The sequence below is a fragment of the Bombus vancouverensis genome, unplaced genomic scaffold (assembly GCF_051014615.1).
Source record: "Bombus vancouverensis nearcticus unplaced genomic scaffold, iyBomVanc1_principal scaffold0084, whole genome shotgun sequence".
NCBI lineage: Eukaryota > Metazoa > Arthropoda > Insecta > Hymenoptera > Apidae > Bombus > Bombus vancouverensis.
The window spans coordinates 65,420-83,514 of record NW_027468975.1 but is presented as its reverse complement, the minus strand read 5'-3'; the positions used below and the strand labels follow the sequence as shown (position 1 = coordinate 83,514).

Genomic DNA, 18,095 nt, shown 5'->3' with positions numbered 1-18,095 from the left:
GATTCGAGAGTTCAAATTTGAATTTAGATAGGGCTGGCAAACCGAATATGCCGTCTTCTATAATTGGAAAGTTGTCTTCTACCACAAAAAATTCTAGAGTTTTGCCAAATAGTTTTATCAAAGCGTGTTCGTTGGTTTTAAATTTAGAGTGTCCCATCGAGAATTTCCGTTCTTTTGTTATTCTTGGTCGTAATACGCATCTTCGCTTGAGTATATTAATTCCTGCTCCGCTGTCAATGAGGAATTTATGTCGCTGTCCGTCGGATCGTAAAAGTACTGTGGGTAGTCTTCCTGTTGTGGCGTTAATTCGTAGGTCTGGTCTATTGGTTTCTCTATTTCTTCCTTGTGTGTCTCGAGATTGTGGACTGCTGGTGGTCTCGGAAATTGGCTGGGTGTTCGAAAATTTTTACATTGACTGGAGACATGTCCGATCTGGTTGCATTTGAAGCATTTTAATTGTGTCCTTTGGGCAAGTGGTATTTGTTCGGTTTGTCGGAAGCTTCTTGGCATTGGATTGGGTGTTGGAGTTGGTTTTTTAGTCATCAGATTAGGATTATTGGTTGTTAGTCGTTGCTGCTCAGGGAGTCGTAATCGTTCTATTGGTTTTGGTCGTCGATTTCGATCTTCCCTGAAGAATCGCTCGATGTCGGTGGCTTTCTTTTCGGCTTCAAGGATATTGTATGGTGGATTGACGAGTAGTAATTGTCCTATTTCGCCTTTCAGGCCTCGGATAAAATCGATCACGGAGTCTTTTAAAATCCTGTCGTTCATAGCTCGTCTAGTAATTTCGTCACGGTATTCGTTCGTTATACTGTATTGTAACTTATTGAGTGCTCTGCGGAACCTGATGATATAACTTTGCACACTTTCGTCGTGACGCTGTCTCGTTTCGCGTAGCTGGTCTTGATGTTCTCTAACAGAGTCTTGGGTGGCTACGTTTCGTCTTAGGGCATCGTACAGGTGTCCGTATTCGTATATCGGTATATTGCAGATGGTCATTGCGGCTTTACCCGTGATTTTCCCGATTTTGATCATTTTTAATAGTAGCGTGGGTTCGCTACACATGGCTCGTAATTCGCGAACTTCGCGTATGAATTCTTCTACTCCGATATTGTCTTCGCCGTTTAATTGCGGAATACATACTATCGCGTCTTTGGCCCGTAAGCTCGGAGAGGCGAATTGCGGTGGACGGTCTTCGTAAGAGGGATGGTTGTCTTCTTCTGTTCGAATTGGAACGCATGGTGGGGAAGTTCTATCTCTCGCGGCAACAGATTCGTCCATAGTAATAAGGGAGCCTAGTTCTGTAGTAGCGTCGCGTCCTATTTTTATTTTGGAGATATTTTTGCCTAATAGCTCTATTTCCGCTGCACGCTTCTTATTTTCACTGTCGGCCGTCCGTTGTGTCTCTTCTACACGTTGCGCAAGAATTTCAATTTGTTTTTGTATCACGTCGAGTATGGCACGAATCGAATTGTCCGTACCTCCGTTTGTAGAAACGGTTTCAATAGTTTCGACTTTGTCTTTTCGTGATGTGGGCATGATTCTAATTGAGCTTATTGATTCTGAACTACTGTTGCTATTTGAATTCGAAGCGCTTGAGAAACTGGGTTTTCTCACACGGTATCGTGAAAATGAATCCAGATTTTTCAGCTTACCGTAGTAGCTATGACCGTTGAGGAGTATCAGGGATGTTTCCTCTCTGGTTGGTTCTAGATTCCGAATCTTATTCGTAGGCTTGCTCTGCGCTGGCCGTAGTCCTCTCGTCTAGTTTCACCGTAGTGGAACGTTGAAAGTTGCTGCAGGGCTTCGTAGTAGCAAAGATTCGCACTGGGTCCGTTAATCCTTCGATCTTCAATGATGCGCGTACGCCGAAATCGTAATTTCGTTTGCACTGAAGTGAATAGATCCTGGCACGGATCGCTAAAAATGTCGTGTAAAATTAAGGTAAAAAATAAGGAACTTGTTAATTTCCGACAAGGAGATAAAGTTCTTTTTATTTTTTACTCAATTTATACAATTTTTTCGGTTCGCGATGATACACTTTCGATACTTGGATTAGTTAAGAATTTTTTTATTAGACTGACTGGATGATTTTGAAGGGAGCATTTATATTCTTCCATTCGTTGGAGTGGGAGAAGGTTTTGTTTATACTTAGTGTAAAATTCGGAGAACGGCTGGAGTGATCGAATGCCACTCAGGCGGCTGAGAACGGATGCTGACCGGACGGTCTCACGCGATAAGGCGTTCGGAATTTCGGTTTGTTATATACAGCTGCTCGAATTTCGTCTGTGACAAGAGCATCGTCCAGAGACGTTTTCATCATACACAAATAACTTTGTTTTTCTTGTTGCAGTCGGAAGCGTGGAGAATTCGATGTTTCTGGCTGATCTGTTGTTTTATCATTTGCGCGGCATTTTTTCGCGGTTAGAAGAAAGATGAGATTAATATCTTTGTGGTATTTTGATACTTATCGATCTGCCGATAATGTTGGTGCTGGTAGGGGAAAGCGTGGTTGAGAAGAAGCGCGCTTTTTCGATAAATTATGAATTATGGCTAACGGTAATTCACGCAATTTACGTAATCTAGATGGAACAGACGCTTTTCAAGATCGCTTGTCGACTCATTTATGTTTATAATTTTCAGGAGAAGAAAATCTAAACCTTGAATATATTCAATTCGAATATGTACTGTAGCCTAAATTCGGGTCTTTTTTCGGCTTTCAACGATATCGATTTTGTCTCGATTGACTTCCTGCCGGTTTACGTGCTTTTATTCTTCCTCCTTCTTCTTCTTCCGGTGTCCAATGATTCCTTTGAAAATCGACGCGGTTCGTACCGAAGCGTACGCTTCCGATGCGGAAAGTACGCGATCGAAGCGTGTGGCTTCTGACCGGAAGCGTAGCCTTGCAAACGCGATTAGATTGCATTAGCTACGAGACTGAAATTAAATCTCGAGTCGGAATTGTATTTAATTTTCTTCGGGAAGTTCAATGCCGGAATCGAAAATTAGACGATTGAATAGGGATTCCTAGTTGATTTTAGACGTCCCTCTTCCTGTAACTCCCACCGAACTTGCATTGGGCGTTGTTCGTAGGCTTGTCGTGCGGCAAACCGTTTCGCAAGAGCTTATTTGCATTTCCTCTAACTGCGGTTCGCATAAGACGCGTCAAAGGAATATTGACTACTATCTATTAGGTCAGATTTTTTCACTATTTTCTGCTTCTCGTAGGATTGTAATGTTACAGTACCGGTAACACGAAGCTTGATCTACGGCAAATAATAAAATATCTTTGAGATTAAAAAATATAAAGATTTGAAAATTAGGACATTTGAAAGTTTGTACTTACTCGACTGAATTGCTATTAAGTGACGTTTAAAAATTTTAATCACAAGGTTGAAAGTAATATAGTTAGTAATTCTAACGAACACCTATCCTCAGATAGATTGGTATACACACGCGAGTCGACCGTATTCTCCGGAAATGAAAACAACTACATCCCTGGAACCTGGAACACGTGATTTTCCGCATATCCATTAAAGCAACATCGGTCAGTGACTCGTCTACGGTGCAGTCGCTAGACTCAATTAATGACCACGTTCTGGTCGTAAATATAGAAAAGGCAACGAGATATTTTAGTTTCTTGGCTAACTGGGCTGAGGTTGGGTCAATGTTTCTGTGGATTTCATTTACCTCTTCCGGCCTCCTTATATTTTCTGAATTCTTACAATTTCCGAGATACCAGTTCATAGCAAATTGATTCTTATTATGGCGTAGGATATAGTAAATCTTATTGTCTAAAAATACAGGAAAAGATTTCATTTTAGATGATTATTTCATTAAAAGATTATTATTTTTTTAACATTTTATTCAAGCGTTTCTTAAGACATTTGTTCAAAGAGATGTCAGGTTATAAAAAATTGAATCAACCTTCCCAAAGCTCCTTAACCTCTTGTTATTTTTGATAAATCAATAGCATTACGCAATATATACCGTGTGATTTCCCTAGACGATCTAGTAGCACTCTTCTTTACAACCTTCTTTCAAAACGAGAAACAAGAAGAGGATTTACCAAATATCATTGTCATCGAAGCGCAGAGACGCTCCGGTGATTCTTATCTCCATTCATCTCTCCGAGTGAAACTATTTGACGTCGCCTTGAATAGACTCAGACAGTTTTGTCGGGGGTCCGTGTCGTCGCCTGTAGCCAGCTCGCACGATCGTGAATGGAAAGACTCGTATAAAATCAAAGGGCCGACAGACTCTTCCTGCTTAGACGAGATCAATAAGATCTCGTTCAATAGAGAAGTTACCTTCTCGACCGCCGGCGCCGTATTACCCTTCAAAGTCACCGGAAAGTCATACAAGCCAACCGATGCAGCCTAACCTTTATCCACAGATAAAATAGGTTTCTCTTATTCCATCTGAATTTCTAAAGAAACCAAGACTTGATTTCAGTCTGGTTAAAAGCTTCGCTCGATTAAAGCTGTTTTTCAAGCAATAACCTACTTTGTGAATTTCATGCACGCGAATCCAAGTATGTATGCGGCAGAAATGAAGCTTTCGTGCATGTCTAATTGTAAGTTGATGCGAAACAATGCGCATGCGCCGAAATCCCACCACTTTGCGGACCTACATTGTGCCTTTTACTAAGACGCCTTGTTTGTTTACTCTTCTCGAGCTAATTCTTCACTATTATTATCTACATTATTTTCACTGGCTAACAACTGGTTGGTCTGCAATTGACTAACCAATACAAATTTTTCGTTACGTGCATATATTCGAAAGAATTCGAAATTAAATTATCATGTATTACGGGCAGTTACGATAGAGTGACACAAAGCAATCTGTGTTTGAATGCCTCCACTCGTGGACAATATCGATATAACCTAAATGCGATAAATCGCGAACGTTTGATTCGACTCATGGGAAATTTACGCGTTTTTGAATCGTTCCGAGTCGCACGCGAAATGCAGGTCAGAGAACCGTCTAATATTTATTGTTGAGATCGTGGGCTTGATCTTAATGGCGCGGCGGCACGCGATTCTTTACCAACTATGCTCCTTCACTCCAGCTCTCGACCTTCTTCCCTATTCAACTAGCTCGAGCAGTGAAATTGACTCTGCATGCCTGTGATTTTGACAGGGAATGGGAGTCGAGTTCGTAGTGAATGCACATTGTGTATACGTGTTTTAGGTGGTTTGTGTGAGTTTGTTGCGGAGATTCGAGACATTTATTTAACCTCTTTATCATATTCGAGCCTGTGCGATATAACCATATCTTAAATGTAATAAGTTTTATTTTTTATTGCAAAGTTCTTGAAATATATAATGCACACAATAAGTGTATAATATTTTATATATATAAATTATATTTAAGAAGTTTGGGATAGTTTAAAGATGAAATAAATTGCTTTTTAAGTTTAATCTCTTACTTTCGACGAAATCAAGTTTCTCTGGAATTTGGTGGAGTTTAAGATTTGATATCGGTGTCGTAGGAGTTATGTGACACTTTAAGGTGGAATAAATCTAGCGAGGAGTTTAAGGTGCGGCAAAGGAGCGTGGAATGTTGCAATAGAAATTTATTGCAGTGTTAGTGCATTGGTAGATTGATCAAATTTACGTGCAGCGTGGGTAACCAATGGTAAATATTTTGCAATGTGTATAATTTCTCAGTAATCTGAGGCTTATAAAATCTATTGACAACTAATGGAAATTGTTGATTTAACAGATCAATTTTAAATTCCTCGTTAATCTAAATTTTCTTAATCCTATTTACAGCTAAACCTTACGACGAAAAATTAACGAAGTGGAATAAAAATGGCATTGTGATTCTTCTCGTCGTGTATTGGTGTCACATCAAATTTAAGAGACAGTTTTACTTGCGGATGTTGCATGTTACGTTGGTGAGGTCGACGAAAGCGTAAAATAGGAACTCGTCCGAAATACACTAACGCGGAAGGTTAAATTTAACGCAAAAGGCTGAGAAATTAGTTTAGAACTCGAAATTTCATTGGTACGACGCTCTTGAAACGCATTCAAAGAGGTCGGCGACCTCGAAAGGGGATGAACGCAACTGTTTCGTGGGAATTTCTTATTGTGGCTTATTTGGATGAAGCTGCTTTAAAATCAGCGCTGGATTCGTCTGTATTTTGCCCGGAAATCATAAAATGTTTAGGCCAGGCGACTCCATGTACAGAAAATGTTATGTCCACTTTTTACGTCCGTAGAATTCAACTCTTTACTACTATGCACTTCTTCTCCAAAAAAATATCGCGTTTCAATATTAAAAAAGTTTCAATAATATACTATCCATTAGAAGAATGATAACATGATAACCTTACAAATTATTAGTATTAACAAATTATTATTGTATAGAAATGCCAACTATTGCTTCGGTAAAACAAACAAAGGAATTTTACAGGTAAATTTTACAAATTACAAGTCATCTTATAACGCAAAATACGACGTGTAAAATTGTCTCAATTTATTAACAGTATTAATAAATTATTATGATAAAAGATGCAGGAATCTTAGCCTCATGAGAAATTAGAGATGAAAATGAGTGGGAAAAGATTAATCACTGGTCCTCCTAAAAAGATGCAGTCCCATGGATGGATGGTTGTGCGAGTATTAAAGCAGCGCAAAACCGTTCCCCGAATTCTCATCCCGGACGTCGTACGACCAAAGACAAAAACAACTCACTCGAGGGCATTGCGGAGAGACATTCATCGAGGACACAATAGTATTATTCCAGGAAGTGCTAGTTCTTCCTAGATTCCGGTTACAATGTTCTTAACGCGTGGAAATTAATCTTAACCAGGAAACATCTATAACGGCATGTATTTTCTGCCGTGATTGTAAATCTGTTTGGAACATGCGGTTTGTCCGTTAATCTATGCGCTGTTGTTCAATTGAGTCAATATTATTTGTTGGTAGATTAATGTGTGCAAGAGCGCTCTATCCATTATTGACCAATTCGAGCACGTATTGGTAAATTTCACACCGGCAATTACGGTGAAATCGTTCGTGGTCGCTGGAAATTAGCAGTATCGTTTGCGGTCGTGAGCTGATTCACACTGCGTGAGCGGGGAATTATGTGAAGCAGCTTTGCTTTGTCGTTTCATGCATTTAATAGGTTTACGGCGGTGGACAGAGTTTGTAAAAAATGAAGACAAGGTAGAAAAAGATTAGTTTTCATTTTTTACTATTAGATTATTTTCAAAGTGATCTTTTCAGTGAAATATGATTGACAAAAAATAAGATCTATAATTGAATCATTATAGAAAATAGAATAATATTGATAATAAAGAAATAAAAATCAATTATAGAATAACATATAATAATAATAATAATAATAATAACAATAATGTGGATAGACTTTATGTTTACTTTTATATGTATAATGATACTGTTTGATCCTTGAATTAAAGTTAAGATTAACGTTGCGATTATGATTATCCTTTGTCTGACTAAATATATTTGAAGTATCAATTACAGTAGAATTTTTGAAAGATTCTTGGCTGTTAAACAAAAAACTGGTTCCTTTATATTTCGCTCAATTATCATAGAATCGTGAAACTGACTTTCACTTCAAATTTTGTCTGTTTCAGGAGTAACAAGTACCTGCAAAAATCATCCATCAGCCGGATATGTGCTGTCGGAGGGTTTTTCATTAGCATTCCCGTCTTTCTAACTGGTAAGAACCAATTCCTTCAATTCTGTCAACTTTAACCTTTTGAAAGATACTAGTACATAAGTTATACGTTTAATTTTTCTTGAATTCAGGCATGAATCTAAAAGATACTGTGAACTATCTCTGAGTGTATGAAATCAGTTTAGAAATCCAATGGAAATAAAGTTAATTTTAACGCCGAATAGTCATTATTTTTCTTAGAAAAATAAAAAATGATCGTCTTTTAGGGAAGTTTTAACAGATTAATTTATAAAGAGCTGAAACAGAATATTCATGTCATGCATGAATACGGCTGGTGGATGGATCGAGATCTAATCTAAAGTTTACGTTGTGTCATGCTAGTTTACACAGCTATCATTCGCTCGATCAATCGTTAAGCTGTTGAACTCGATTCAAGACGGACATTTTGACTCTGTTCAGAAGAAAACTGCGTTTTAATAAATTTGACGGAATAGAAATTATGATAGACTACAATGTTTTTTTAATTATATCATAAAATTTATTTATTTTTTTTAATGTCATGTTAGAAACTTCAAATACTGTCCAAAACTTCGAACGTAATCGTTTTAGAAATTTGTAAATTACTTAACGACCAAAAATATTGAATTCTCTATTGTCTGAAGATAGATTCTCTATAATTTAAGTAATTTATTCGTCGAGAATTGATATATAAAGACTTAAATAATAAATTAATTGAAAAATAATTTGCGACTAGTATTGAAAATTTCAATGAAAAGCATATGTATATAGTTTACGCTTCGAGAATTATATGTATTGAGAATATGTATTTGCGCTGATTCTTTGTCCCGCTTGTTATGGCATACGTGTTATAATGATCCTCTAACAATGCTTTCAGGTATGATATTGTATACATTCATCCAGTTTCATTCGACGCCGGTGTCACGTAAAATGGATACTTGGGTTGCGAGAGAAAAGAAAGCTGAGTCGTAGCCCAACTATTAATTCTCTTTTATCGAACTTTATTATGACTTTGGCACTTACAGTAGAATAACGTTGAACAGAGAAAGGGGTGTTGTACAAGAACAGCAACTAGAACGAGAACTCCCCGGGCTGGGTGAAGTCTCGGCTTATATACACCCTGGCTTGGGGATGTTGGGGAGTTTGGTGTGGATTCCAAGGAGTCCGAAAGTCGGGGTTGGGGCCTTATCTCTGATGGGGACTAAGATGCGTCGCGGCGTTGGCGTCCAACAGTCGGGAGTCGATGTCTTTTCTCTGAGAGGTAATTGGTGTCACACTGGCAATCGTTACGTCGGTTTTCATAGGCCTTGGCATCGTGTTTTGTGGATGCGCAATGGTCCATAACGTCTTCGTGTGGCAGAGGGTAAGAACATATCGCTATTAAAAAAGAAAACGAACACGTTCAAACACGTCTAAATCATCTTTTATGTGTATTTTACCCGGAAATCATTTTATCGTGAAATTTTGTTTTTCAGAGTTACCATAATTTATCTGGTAGAGTTCATAAAAATTTTTCTGAAATCAATTGCAAGCTTTTAGGAAACCAGGATTTTTCACATTTTTAAGAAGCGTTATAATTATATTGCTGATCTTTATACGTTCGTGCGAAATTGAAAAGTACGCAAATGGCGCAAAATGCATAAAATGCGCTAAAATATACGTATATAAGAAAACAAATCTCGATTAAAATTTTATTTCTTTGATTATGTTCGTAAAACTACAAACTTGTATAAAAATACGCATTCTAGTTATAAGTGTTAAAACATTCGATCTAGTCCTTATCACATTCATGAAAACCTCCATTTAACCATTCGTTGTATCAACAAACATTCATATGCAAAACTTACCACCTACCACATCCTCCGCGTATTAATATAATCCCCTTTTATAAATTATACACTTTAGAATGGACTGGTTGGGTCAGAGTCATATAAGCTTACAAGTTCTCGAGGAGTTCTACCGAAGTTACATTTACGTTTGCATAATTTCACCGAAAAAGATACTCTGTAGAATGACAGGTTCGTTTGTTTATGTGATCCGCAATCGCAACTATTTCAAGGGGATTTTATAAATAACCATACACACGATATTCAGTGTATTTTCGTATTCTCGTTTATTTTTGGGAGATTTGTAAAACTGTTGAACAAAATAATTGAGTAACGATTATATTTGCTGAGAAAAAGGGTTTTTCTCTGTACCCCTCCTTCTACTTCAAGCATGTAGTATTGACAATAAGATTGACAATGGCTGAAAGTAATCCAAAAGAGTTTTCACCATGGTTATCGGTAACGAAAAAGATTTGAATCATCTTTAATACTTATTCGTAACTAGAATCATTTCAACTAAAATGTAAATTCTTATATTATAACTTTTTTAATTTGTTATGGCCCCTGACTACAACCTAACCTATCATTCTTATTTCGTAGGAGAAGACGAATGCCGTGAAGGCGTTAGCGCGCGAACAGTGCGAAGCGGCGGTACAGCTGCAGCGTCAGCAGCAGCTGCAACAGCACCAGAACCAGCCCCAGCTACAACAGCAACAACAACTACGTGGCCCGTTAACCATCCACCATGCTGGCTGCCCAACGAAAGTCGGGCCCGTGACGAACCAACTAAATACCAGCCACGCAACGCACGGCCGAGCTGCACAGTACCAACACTATCATCACCATCATCATCATCGACACGTGTCAATGTCTCCACCGCCCTTGTTGCTCTCATCGCCAGCTCCGATCGCGGCGACGCACAATCATCTGAACGTGAGCGGACACAGAAACGTGGTTACGCCACCGGATATACCAGCAGATAGATCGCCACCGAGTCCTGGAAATAAGCTAAATAGATCGCAGCATTTGCCACGGGAAGCAACCGGCAGCGTCAATCCTGGTCTTCCGGCTGCCACATTGGATCTAAGTAGCGCAGCAACCACCAATAGTCCGCATGAATTGTCCACGTTAGTTTAGAAATTTGGTCCGAACATTATATCTTCACATAGGATTGGAGATTAATAGTTGATAGTTAATTTACACATCGATCTTTTTATTTGTAAATTGGGTCGTGGTTTAGAGTTGGTTTGTAAAAATTCGGTCCTAATTGTTAAATGATGAATATTGATTAAGAATAATAGGCATTGATGTACCAATCTTTTTTTAACTTATATACTTGAGCACACGCATTGGAGATTTCACTTTTATTCAGTGAAACAGCAACTTCATTACTCGCTTATTCAATACGGCAATTGCATATATTTCATGGACATTTTAACAATGTTTTGAATAATTTCTAACGGTACAATTGTGATGAAGTGAAAAAAATCGTGATAAGAAACAGAGAGAAAAGTTGCTCGTTAATGAATATTGACCAGAAATAAAGTAATTTCTAAAGAATATCCCGAAGACGTCGTAGATATTACGAAAGGAATGATTAATTTATATCCGCGTGTATCTTGTCATTACCATACTATTATTATTATTATTAATATTGTTAGTAGTACTCGATTACATTATTATTAATATTAATATTATTGCCTTATTATTATTAATGTTATGGAACCTCTAGTCCTAGGTTACTTTCGCTGCCACGAAAGGATAAGATTTTCGAATTTTTGACTATTACGTGTAATTCAAGTTTTCCTGTTGCGCATGCGCAGTAGAAAGAAAGCGGAACTCAAATCTCGAACTATAGAGAGTTGAAAAGTAGTAAAAGTAAAAAAGCACGAATAACATTTGTATTTGTGCTGGATTAAGTTTGATAATTGAAAATTGAGTTTGATGATAACATTTTTTTCGTATTCGCTTTGGTAAATATTAGTTTTATTTAAAATTGAACAAAGCATTTTATGTTTTTCAAATACGGTACATAATCGTAATATCGAATTTTGTAAACTGATAGTAAGAAACTCTATAATTCGAGACTGGAACTTTGATCAAGTTCACATTGAACGTAAACTGACTTAATTTTGTTATTTAAGCGTGTATACTATACGTGTTTGTTCCTTCTTCTCTTGTGCGCAGGCTATAGCTTAATTACTTCCAATAAACGCAGTTATATCGAATCAATGACCGATACAAATTTAGATATTAGGATTATTTAAACAAGAGATTAAAAACTAAAAAGTATTGTTTTTATACTGCATATGTACATATGCAATATGAACGACAGTTTGTGTAATAATATGTACCCCTCTTCTTAGTTTACTTTTGTATATTTTGCGACATTTGATATTAATTTTATGAGGAACGTACTTACACTTTATCTTTGTAATTAAATGTGAAATGAAAGAAAAGAAATGACATGAGAAAAGGAAATTCGATGTATGAGTATATACGAATTGACGGAATTAAAATTTAACGCTATATTTAAATAGAAGACGTGAAATATCTTGTCATCTTAAAATAACTTGATCATTCCTATTCTTTTACATAAAAACACTTTTCGACTGTAACTTAAGAAACATGTCTGCTAACGTGAAACGTGCCAGAAAAAATTAACAACTTCCATTAAATTGGCAAATTTCTCATTAATATCGTAAAACTCGCGTTTACAAAGATCAGATCAGTGTACATAATATACAAAACAAATGCAGAATATATAAATATAGCACACACGTTCTGAATTATATTCGAATTGGGCAGGGTAACCAAGTGAAAATATGTAAATTTCACGATGTGTAATGTACACTTTATCGAATTTGTAAGTAGTGTAGAAATAGAATATTTTACACGTAACAAAATATACAAACGACAATACACAAGTTAAATTATTTGTTAGATCCATGTATAACAAGCATAGTACAAAAGTGTTTTAGCTTTATGTACTGGTAATTATGAGAAATACCAACTTAATAGATGTATTTGGTATGTACCTAGTTAAGAAAACAATAAATTATTCTGAACAGATAAAGCGTTTAGTAGCTTGTGAAGTATGAATTTTCGAAAACGTAAGTATTTTATATCTAAGTAGTTAAGAAACGCGAGCAAGGGAAATCAAACAAAGGGACAAAGTTTTTTTGTTTAAAAATATTTAATTTGTTGTTCTATTATCCGAGGTTAGAAGCGATAATGTACAAAATCTGAATAAATAAGATTCTTCTATATTATTGAATTTTAATTCTAGGGTAAAGTAATATATCCGCATATTTTATTTATATACAATATGTATAAATAATGATGTGATTTGACTAATTTTGTTGAAAGAATATTTGTACTTTTTACGTAAAACTTCAGTCTTTTACAAACTTTCTTGTAATTAATAAACCAGTAAACACAATATTAATAAAATCTATTAAAATTATAAACAAACTCATAAGTTTTAATTTTAGTCCTTAAAGGTTGAAATATTTTGCTCCAATGTCGAGACATTTGTTTTAATCCAAAACATTACTATACTGAATCGATAATGTTGCATGTGCCACGAAAATGATGATAGTGTCAGATAACTTGTTGTGAAACGAAAAAGCATTGCATGTACATTTCTGTTGTTTTGTTGACCATGAGTTTGATGATCTTTTAAACTTGCCCATAGCTAAGAAATCAAACAGTATATCTAAACGAAATTAATTTCAAATTATTTTTTAGGTTCTAAGCTTTTATCTAATCTTTCAGAAGTTGCAAAATTTATTCCACAAGAGTCTTTTTTATCATAACCAAGTACACATCTTAAAACCATTTAAGTCTTCCTTAGTAATTTCTTCTTATCTTTAATAGTAACGAAAATAATTTAGATGAACGTTTTAAAATTGACACCCTGTATATTAAAAATAAAAGATATATTTTCTTCATAATTGGATAGGCTTTTTACAATGGCAATGTACAAATATCAAAATTGCAATTATACTATAACATATGTATATATATAAGCTTCACATTTAAACACAAGATTCTTTATTATATTTTTTTAATACCAATATTTTAATAATTATAACAAGGGTTTTTTAACAAGAGATGTACAACATTGTATACAAATTTTCAAAAACCTATAGATAATTTCAGTTATGCTCTTGCATCATTAATTGTTGATGGAACTCTTACCTCAATTCCATCTAGTTCCTTAGACATTACTATTTGACAGCCTAGCCGTGACCTGAAATTAAATATTATATAACTGAATATGTCAATAAATATATTTATTGCTATACAAATTAATACTAATACACAATAAGATTTCTATTTATCCATTTGAAAATCAACATTGTAAATATGCTAATTCCAACATAGATTTGTAATGATTATAGGGTCATAAATAAAAAACTATGAAAATTTATTATAATTTCAGTTTCGTAGTATTCAGAGATAGCGATTTGAAATTCTACATTGAGATGCAGATTTCGAAATACCCAATACTACCTGTTTTTACATAAATTTAAATAGAAAAATTCACTTTATAAAATATTAAAAGGTAATAGAATTAATAATGTGAATGATTTGATACTGATTATTATGAACTAACGTATCTGTTAATTCATATGCTAAATCCAACATGTCTAATTCTTCATCTGTTGGTTTGTCAGGAAGTGCATCATAAACTTCTTTCGAAAATATTAAATGGCACGTACTACAAGTTAATGTTCCTTCACAAGCACCTATATCAATTATATTTTAAGATTACAACATACTTATATAATAAAGTATCAAAAGTTAAAAATAATAAGAATATTAAACTTGATAAAAATGAAAATTTTCAAATATTTTCTACCTCAAAATTATTTATTTTAAATTAAGTAAATTACGCTTCTTTAAAACATACCATATCCATCTAAATCAATTTCATCATTTACTACTATGTCTAATATAGTATCTCCAACTTTCCCTTTTGCTTTGATTCTCTCTCCACTTGCTTTAACAAACGTTATATTTACTCTGAAAATAATATTTATGAAAGATAAAAATTATCTCAATATAATTATTTTCTTTATTTTTTGTGTTTCTTCAATTAATCTTCTCTTAATTATACCTTAATTATATGTATCACTTATGATAATAGAAATAATTTAAAAATAAGATATACTTGTCTTAATAATACATAAATAAAATTCGTATATCATATATTTATAACAGTGTTATATTTTTAGTTGTTCACTGTCAATGTTGTTCTTATTAATACTATTCTATTAATACTATGTTATTTTTCTAGATGTTATACTCCTACAAAGAGAAAAATTTCTTAGACATTATTATTAGCATTATTATTTTGACACCAATTTTATATTGGAAGGTAAGTACTGAAATTCTATTAAAAAAAGAAGGAAAGCACAAGAAAATTTGTATCACTTACTCTTGTTTTTCTGAAAGTGGTTGCGTGGTCGATATTCCTCTTGTTGCCTGCAAAAAGGGCAACGTTGTGTTGCTTGTATATTTTGAATAATTTGATGCAATACCGAGAATTGATCTCGAAAATTTTTGTAATTGATTTACTAACGCCATTCCACTGTCATAAATATCATGAGTATGGGACACCCTGACCGAACACCAGATAAGTATTGCGGAAAATATCAATTGTAGATCAATTGTACTTTGTACAAAAACTTTCACGGCATTCTTCGGCTGCTATACTGGGACGTTCCTTTACTGTGATAGGTTATAAAACGATTCCTAACACAAGTGACGTATCCCTACCGGACACGTGCTCTTCGGGCCACACGTTTTATGATACAAGACCAGCAAAATGATCAATGTGTAATTTTACATATCTTACATTTTTTCCAAGTGAAATATTGTTTTTATTAAACGTTTAAAACCTCAGGCAACATTTATTTCATCTGATTTCAGTTTTACAAATATATATCTATAATACATATCTGTATAAATTACGGTCTGGTTATATCAAACAGGGACCGACACTCGCTAGGGAAAACTGCCCAAAAATTGAATCGTAAAAACCAATATGAAAGACAACAAATTTCTCGTTCTGCGGAACAAATAGAAATGAGCAGAGTATCTTTATCTTTATCTGAGACATTCAAAGCGTATCACGCATACGCTAAACCTGAAGAAAACTTTCTTGTCTTCCATGTTCATTTTTCCCTTTCCATTTCCGAACGGTTTCTTCTATATTTATTTATATGTTCGTGATTGATGCTATTGACAACATACAACTAAGGGGAAATACGAATAGTAATAGATAGATGTATAATTCATTATGCAATTTTATAGAATTAAATCTTATTTATCTTCAGATATAAAAACTATATTTACCAGCTGAAACACTAACGCATATGCAGTATAATATAATCTACTTAACAATCTCGTTTTAGTTATAATATGTGATTAATTCTTTTGCTATTTCGCTATAAACAGTTTCTTGTGCATACAATATTTTTTTATAGTATTCTAATATATTGTTAGATATTGTAAAGAAAGTAAAATACAGTTATTGAAGTTTGGGAACATTCAATGTTAACCTTGCTTCAAAAAATAACCTTTCGAATGAATGGGGAATAGATTTTTAGTATTATAGTTGGTATAATGTCATCATTGTTTACAATGTGTTAGAGTTAAAGAAATGAGACAAATTAATATTTCAGAAGCAAATTCAATATTTAAATGATGTTATTTTAAAATGGCAGATGATATGAATGTTCTTTTTATACGAGGAAATGGAAACGTATGTATGGTAATGGAAACGTATGTATGGTAATGGAAACGTAATGGTTTTAACATTATTTTAGTACAAGATTTTAGCAAAATAGTAATTAACAGTATCCACTACCTTTTAGTCAATTTTTGAAAAATGACATATATGATAATTTGCAATAGTTTGATAATAAAATACTTGTATCAATATTAATAACGTATAATTTGCTATCTCAAAAGGATACAGACACAGCCAATGATAATGTTTGGGATGATAGTGCATTAATAGAAGCATATGATAAAGCAATAAATTTAGCAAAAGAAGAAGTTATCAAGCGAATGGGAATGGATGTTGGAAATTCTCAACCGAAAGAAAACCCACAAAATCTTAAGCAGCCTAAACACGCAAGTAAATTACACAAGGTTGTGATTTTGATAGAATATTACAAATTTGATACAGAATATTATTAAATATATTGATTAAGAAGCAAATTATTTTATTTTGCTATTTACTTATATTTATTTGTATACACATCTTTTCTCTATAGAAATGGATCATAGGAGCACCTTATCGTGCAATATACTCAGAGGATGGAGAAATTTATGAAGCTATAATATCAAAAATTTACGAAAACAATGGCACGTGTTGAAGTGGTTACCACTTCTAAGAAAACTCTACATCTGGTCTTTTTTAGTTTTCTCAAGCACTGAAGCCATCGACAGCGTGTAGACAAAAGACTGCGACGAAGTCAGGCCATAAACAGTAGACAGGCGACGTTGGCTTCGGGGTTTTTCAGTTATTAGGTAACACAGCTAGCGTGCGGATCTGGACCAGCTCAAATTGTATTTTTACTTATTACACTTCTATTTAAATATATTTTCTACCTTACAATTTATCCACGTGTTTTCTCTGTTTACACACCGAATAACCTCAACAGGTTATGGGCCCAGGGCTGTAAATTGCAAGGTAGCAACGTGAAATGAATAAATTGTTAAAGTGTTGTGCTTAGTAAAATAAGGGATAGTGCTAAAATGGAATCAGCAAGTGCGAAGGTCGAGATGTTACGCGGCGAAGAAAATTGGCTCCAGTGGCGTTTTGTTATGCGTACACTTTTGGAGGAAGACGACGACCTGATCAACGTGTGTGAAGGGAATTTGTGTCATCCAGGTAACAGCGCGGAGAAAGAAATCGCTCGTGGAAGATTTTTGAAAGCAGATCGATTAGCGAGAAAATTAATCGTGACCTCAGTAGGAAAGAAACCGTTGGATCTTCTTTTATGTTGCACGACAGCACATGAAATGTGAAAAAAGCTGAATACAGTATATGACATGAAGTCGGATGAGAATTTAAATATGGTCCAGAAGCAGTTCTTCGATTTTAAATGGGAAGAATCTGAAAATGTCTCTTACAACCTATCAAAGTTGGAACTCATAGCGGCGAAGATGAAAGTCCTTGGGAGTGAAATTGGCGAGAAAATGCTGATAACACGCATTTTATCGGTGTTACCAAACAAATTCGATCATTTTCACAGTGCGTGGGATTCCGTAGAAGAAGAAAAGAAGACCTTAGACAGGCTTAGTACCAGGCTGATGACGGAAGAAATTAGATGGAAGAAAGACGACCAGGAAACATCGGTGGCACTGGTAACGAAAGGTAATAATTATAAAAGGGAACAGCAGAAGCAGTCAAGTAAACGCGAATACGAGAAACAAGGACCAAGTTGCTTTAACTGTGGAAAAGTTGGCCATCTAAAGAAGGATTGCTTTAGATGCTTTATATGCAAAAGGAAAGGCCACACCAGCAAAAACTGTTTTAAAAATAACAAAAGAAGCAACAGTAGAGACAACCAGGAA

At 34.8% G+C, this 18,095-nt stretch overlaps 3 protein-coding genes across 18 annotated transcripts in view; 2 read left to right on the top strand and 1 right to left on the bottom strand.

Moving 5' to 3' along the window:
* Positions 1 to 11,059, top strand: part of LOC117162928 (uncharacterized) — a 40,006-nt gene extending 28,947 nt beyond the window's left edge. The window contains exons 1-4 of one of the 8 annotated variants that reach the window (XR_013061763.1): positions 5,335 to 5,640; positions 5,778 to 6,420; positions 6,519 to 7,175; positions 7,610 to 7,913. Coding sequence is in view for 2 of the 8 variants with exons in the window: in XM_076627648.1 (XP_076483763.1) it covers positions 9,915 to 9,956; positions 10,098 to 10,634 (579 nt within the window). In the remaining 6 variants the exon portion in view is untranslated. The other 7 variants (XR_013061765.1, XR_013061762.1, XR_013061764.1 and 4 more) reach the window with 7 other exon arrangements.
* Positions 8,857 to 15,092, bottom strand: LOC143305087 (adrenodoxin-like protein 2, mitochondrial). Of its 5 annotated transcripts, none has more exons than XM_076627643.1 (5): positions 14,944 to 15,092; positions 14,416 to 14,528; positions 14,119 to 14,251; positions 13,701 to 13,752; positions 8,857 to 9,048 (listed from the first exon to the last, which is right to left on the bottom strand). In XM_076627643.1, exons 1-5 carry the CDS (start codon positions 15,090 to 15,092, stop codon positions 8,857 to 8,859), a joined length of 639 nt encoding a protein of 212 aa, XP_076483758.1. The 5 variants fall into 5 exon arrangements, with proteins under 5 accessions (XP_076483758.1, XP_076483762.1, XP_076483760.1 ...); XM_076627645.1 differs by lacking the exon at positions 8,857 to 9,048 and adding an exon at positions 13,021 to 13,416; XM_076627646.1 differs by lacking the exon at positions 8,857 to 9,048 and having other exon boundaries at positions 13,422 to 13,752; positions 14,016 to 14,251.
* LOC143305089 (survival motor neuron protein-like) lies at positions 12,330 to 17,137 on the top strand. Of its 5 annotated transcripts, XM_076627652.1 has the most exons (4): positions 12,330 to 12,610; positions 14,803 to 14,883; positions 16,482 to 16,664; positions 16,790 to 17,137. In XM_076627652.1, the coding sequence occupies exons 2-4, from the start codon at positions 14,803 to 14,805 to the stop codon at positions 16,889 to 16,891; spliced, it is 366 nt and encodes a 121-aa protein (XP_076483767.1). In that variant the 5' UTR covers positions 12,330 to 12,610; the 3' UTR covers positions 16,892 to 17,137. The 5 variants fall into 5 exon arrangements, with proteins under 5 accessions (XP_076483767.1, XP_076483770.1, XP_076483769.1 ...); XM_076627655.1 differs by lacking the exons at positions 12,330 to 12,610; positions 14,803 to 14,883 and adding an exon at positions 15,249 to 15,344; XM_076627654.1 differs by lacking the exons at positions 12,330 to 12,610; positions 14,803 to 14,883 and adding an exon at positions 15,802 to 16,272.
* The last annotated feature ends 958 nt before the right edge of the window (positions 17,138 to 18,095 follow it).

Coding starts and splice junctions, on each gene's coding strand:
- LOC143305087 (XM_076627643.1), bottom strand. CDS start 15,092: ATGGCGTTAGTAAATCAATTACAAAAATTTTCGAGATCAATTCTCGGT. Junction 14,252..14,415: donor AATTGATTTAGATGGATATG/GTATGTTTTAAA, acceptor TAATTGATATAG/GTGCTTGTGAAGGAACATTA. Junction 9,049..13,700: donor AGGAACTAGATGGAATTGAG/GTAAGAGTTCCA, acceptor CTTTTTTAATAG/CGATATGTTCTTACCCTCTG.
- LOC143305089 (XM_076627652.1), top strand. CDS start 14,803: ATGTTATACTCCTACAAAGAGAAAAATTTCTTAGACATTATTATTAGC. Junction 14,884..16,481: donor CACCAATTTTATATTGGAAG/GTAAGTACTGAA, acceptor CTATCTCAAAAG/GATACAGACACAGCCAATGA. Junction 16,665..16,789: donor ACGCAAGTAAATTACACAAG/GTTGTGATTTTG, acceptor TTTTCTCTATAG/AAATGGATCATAGGAGCACC.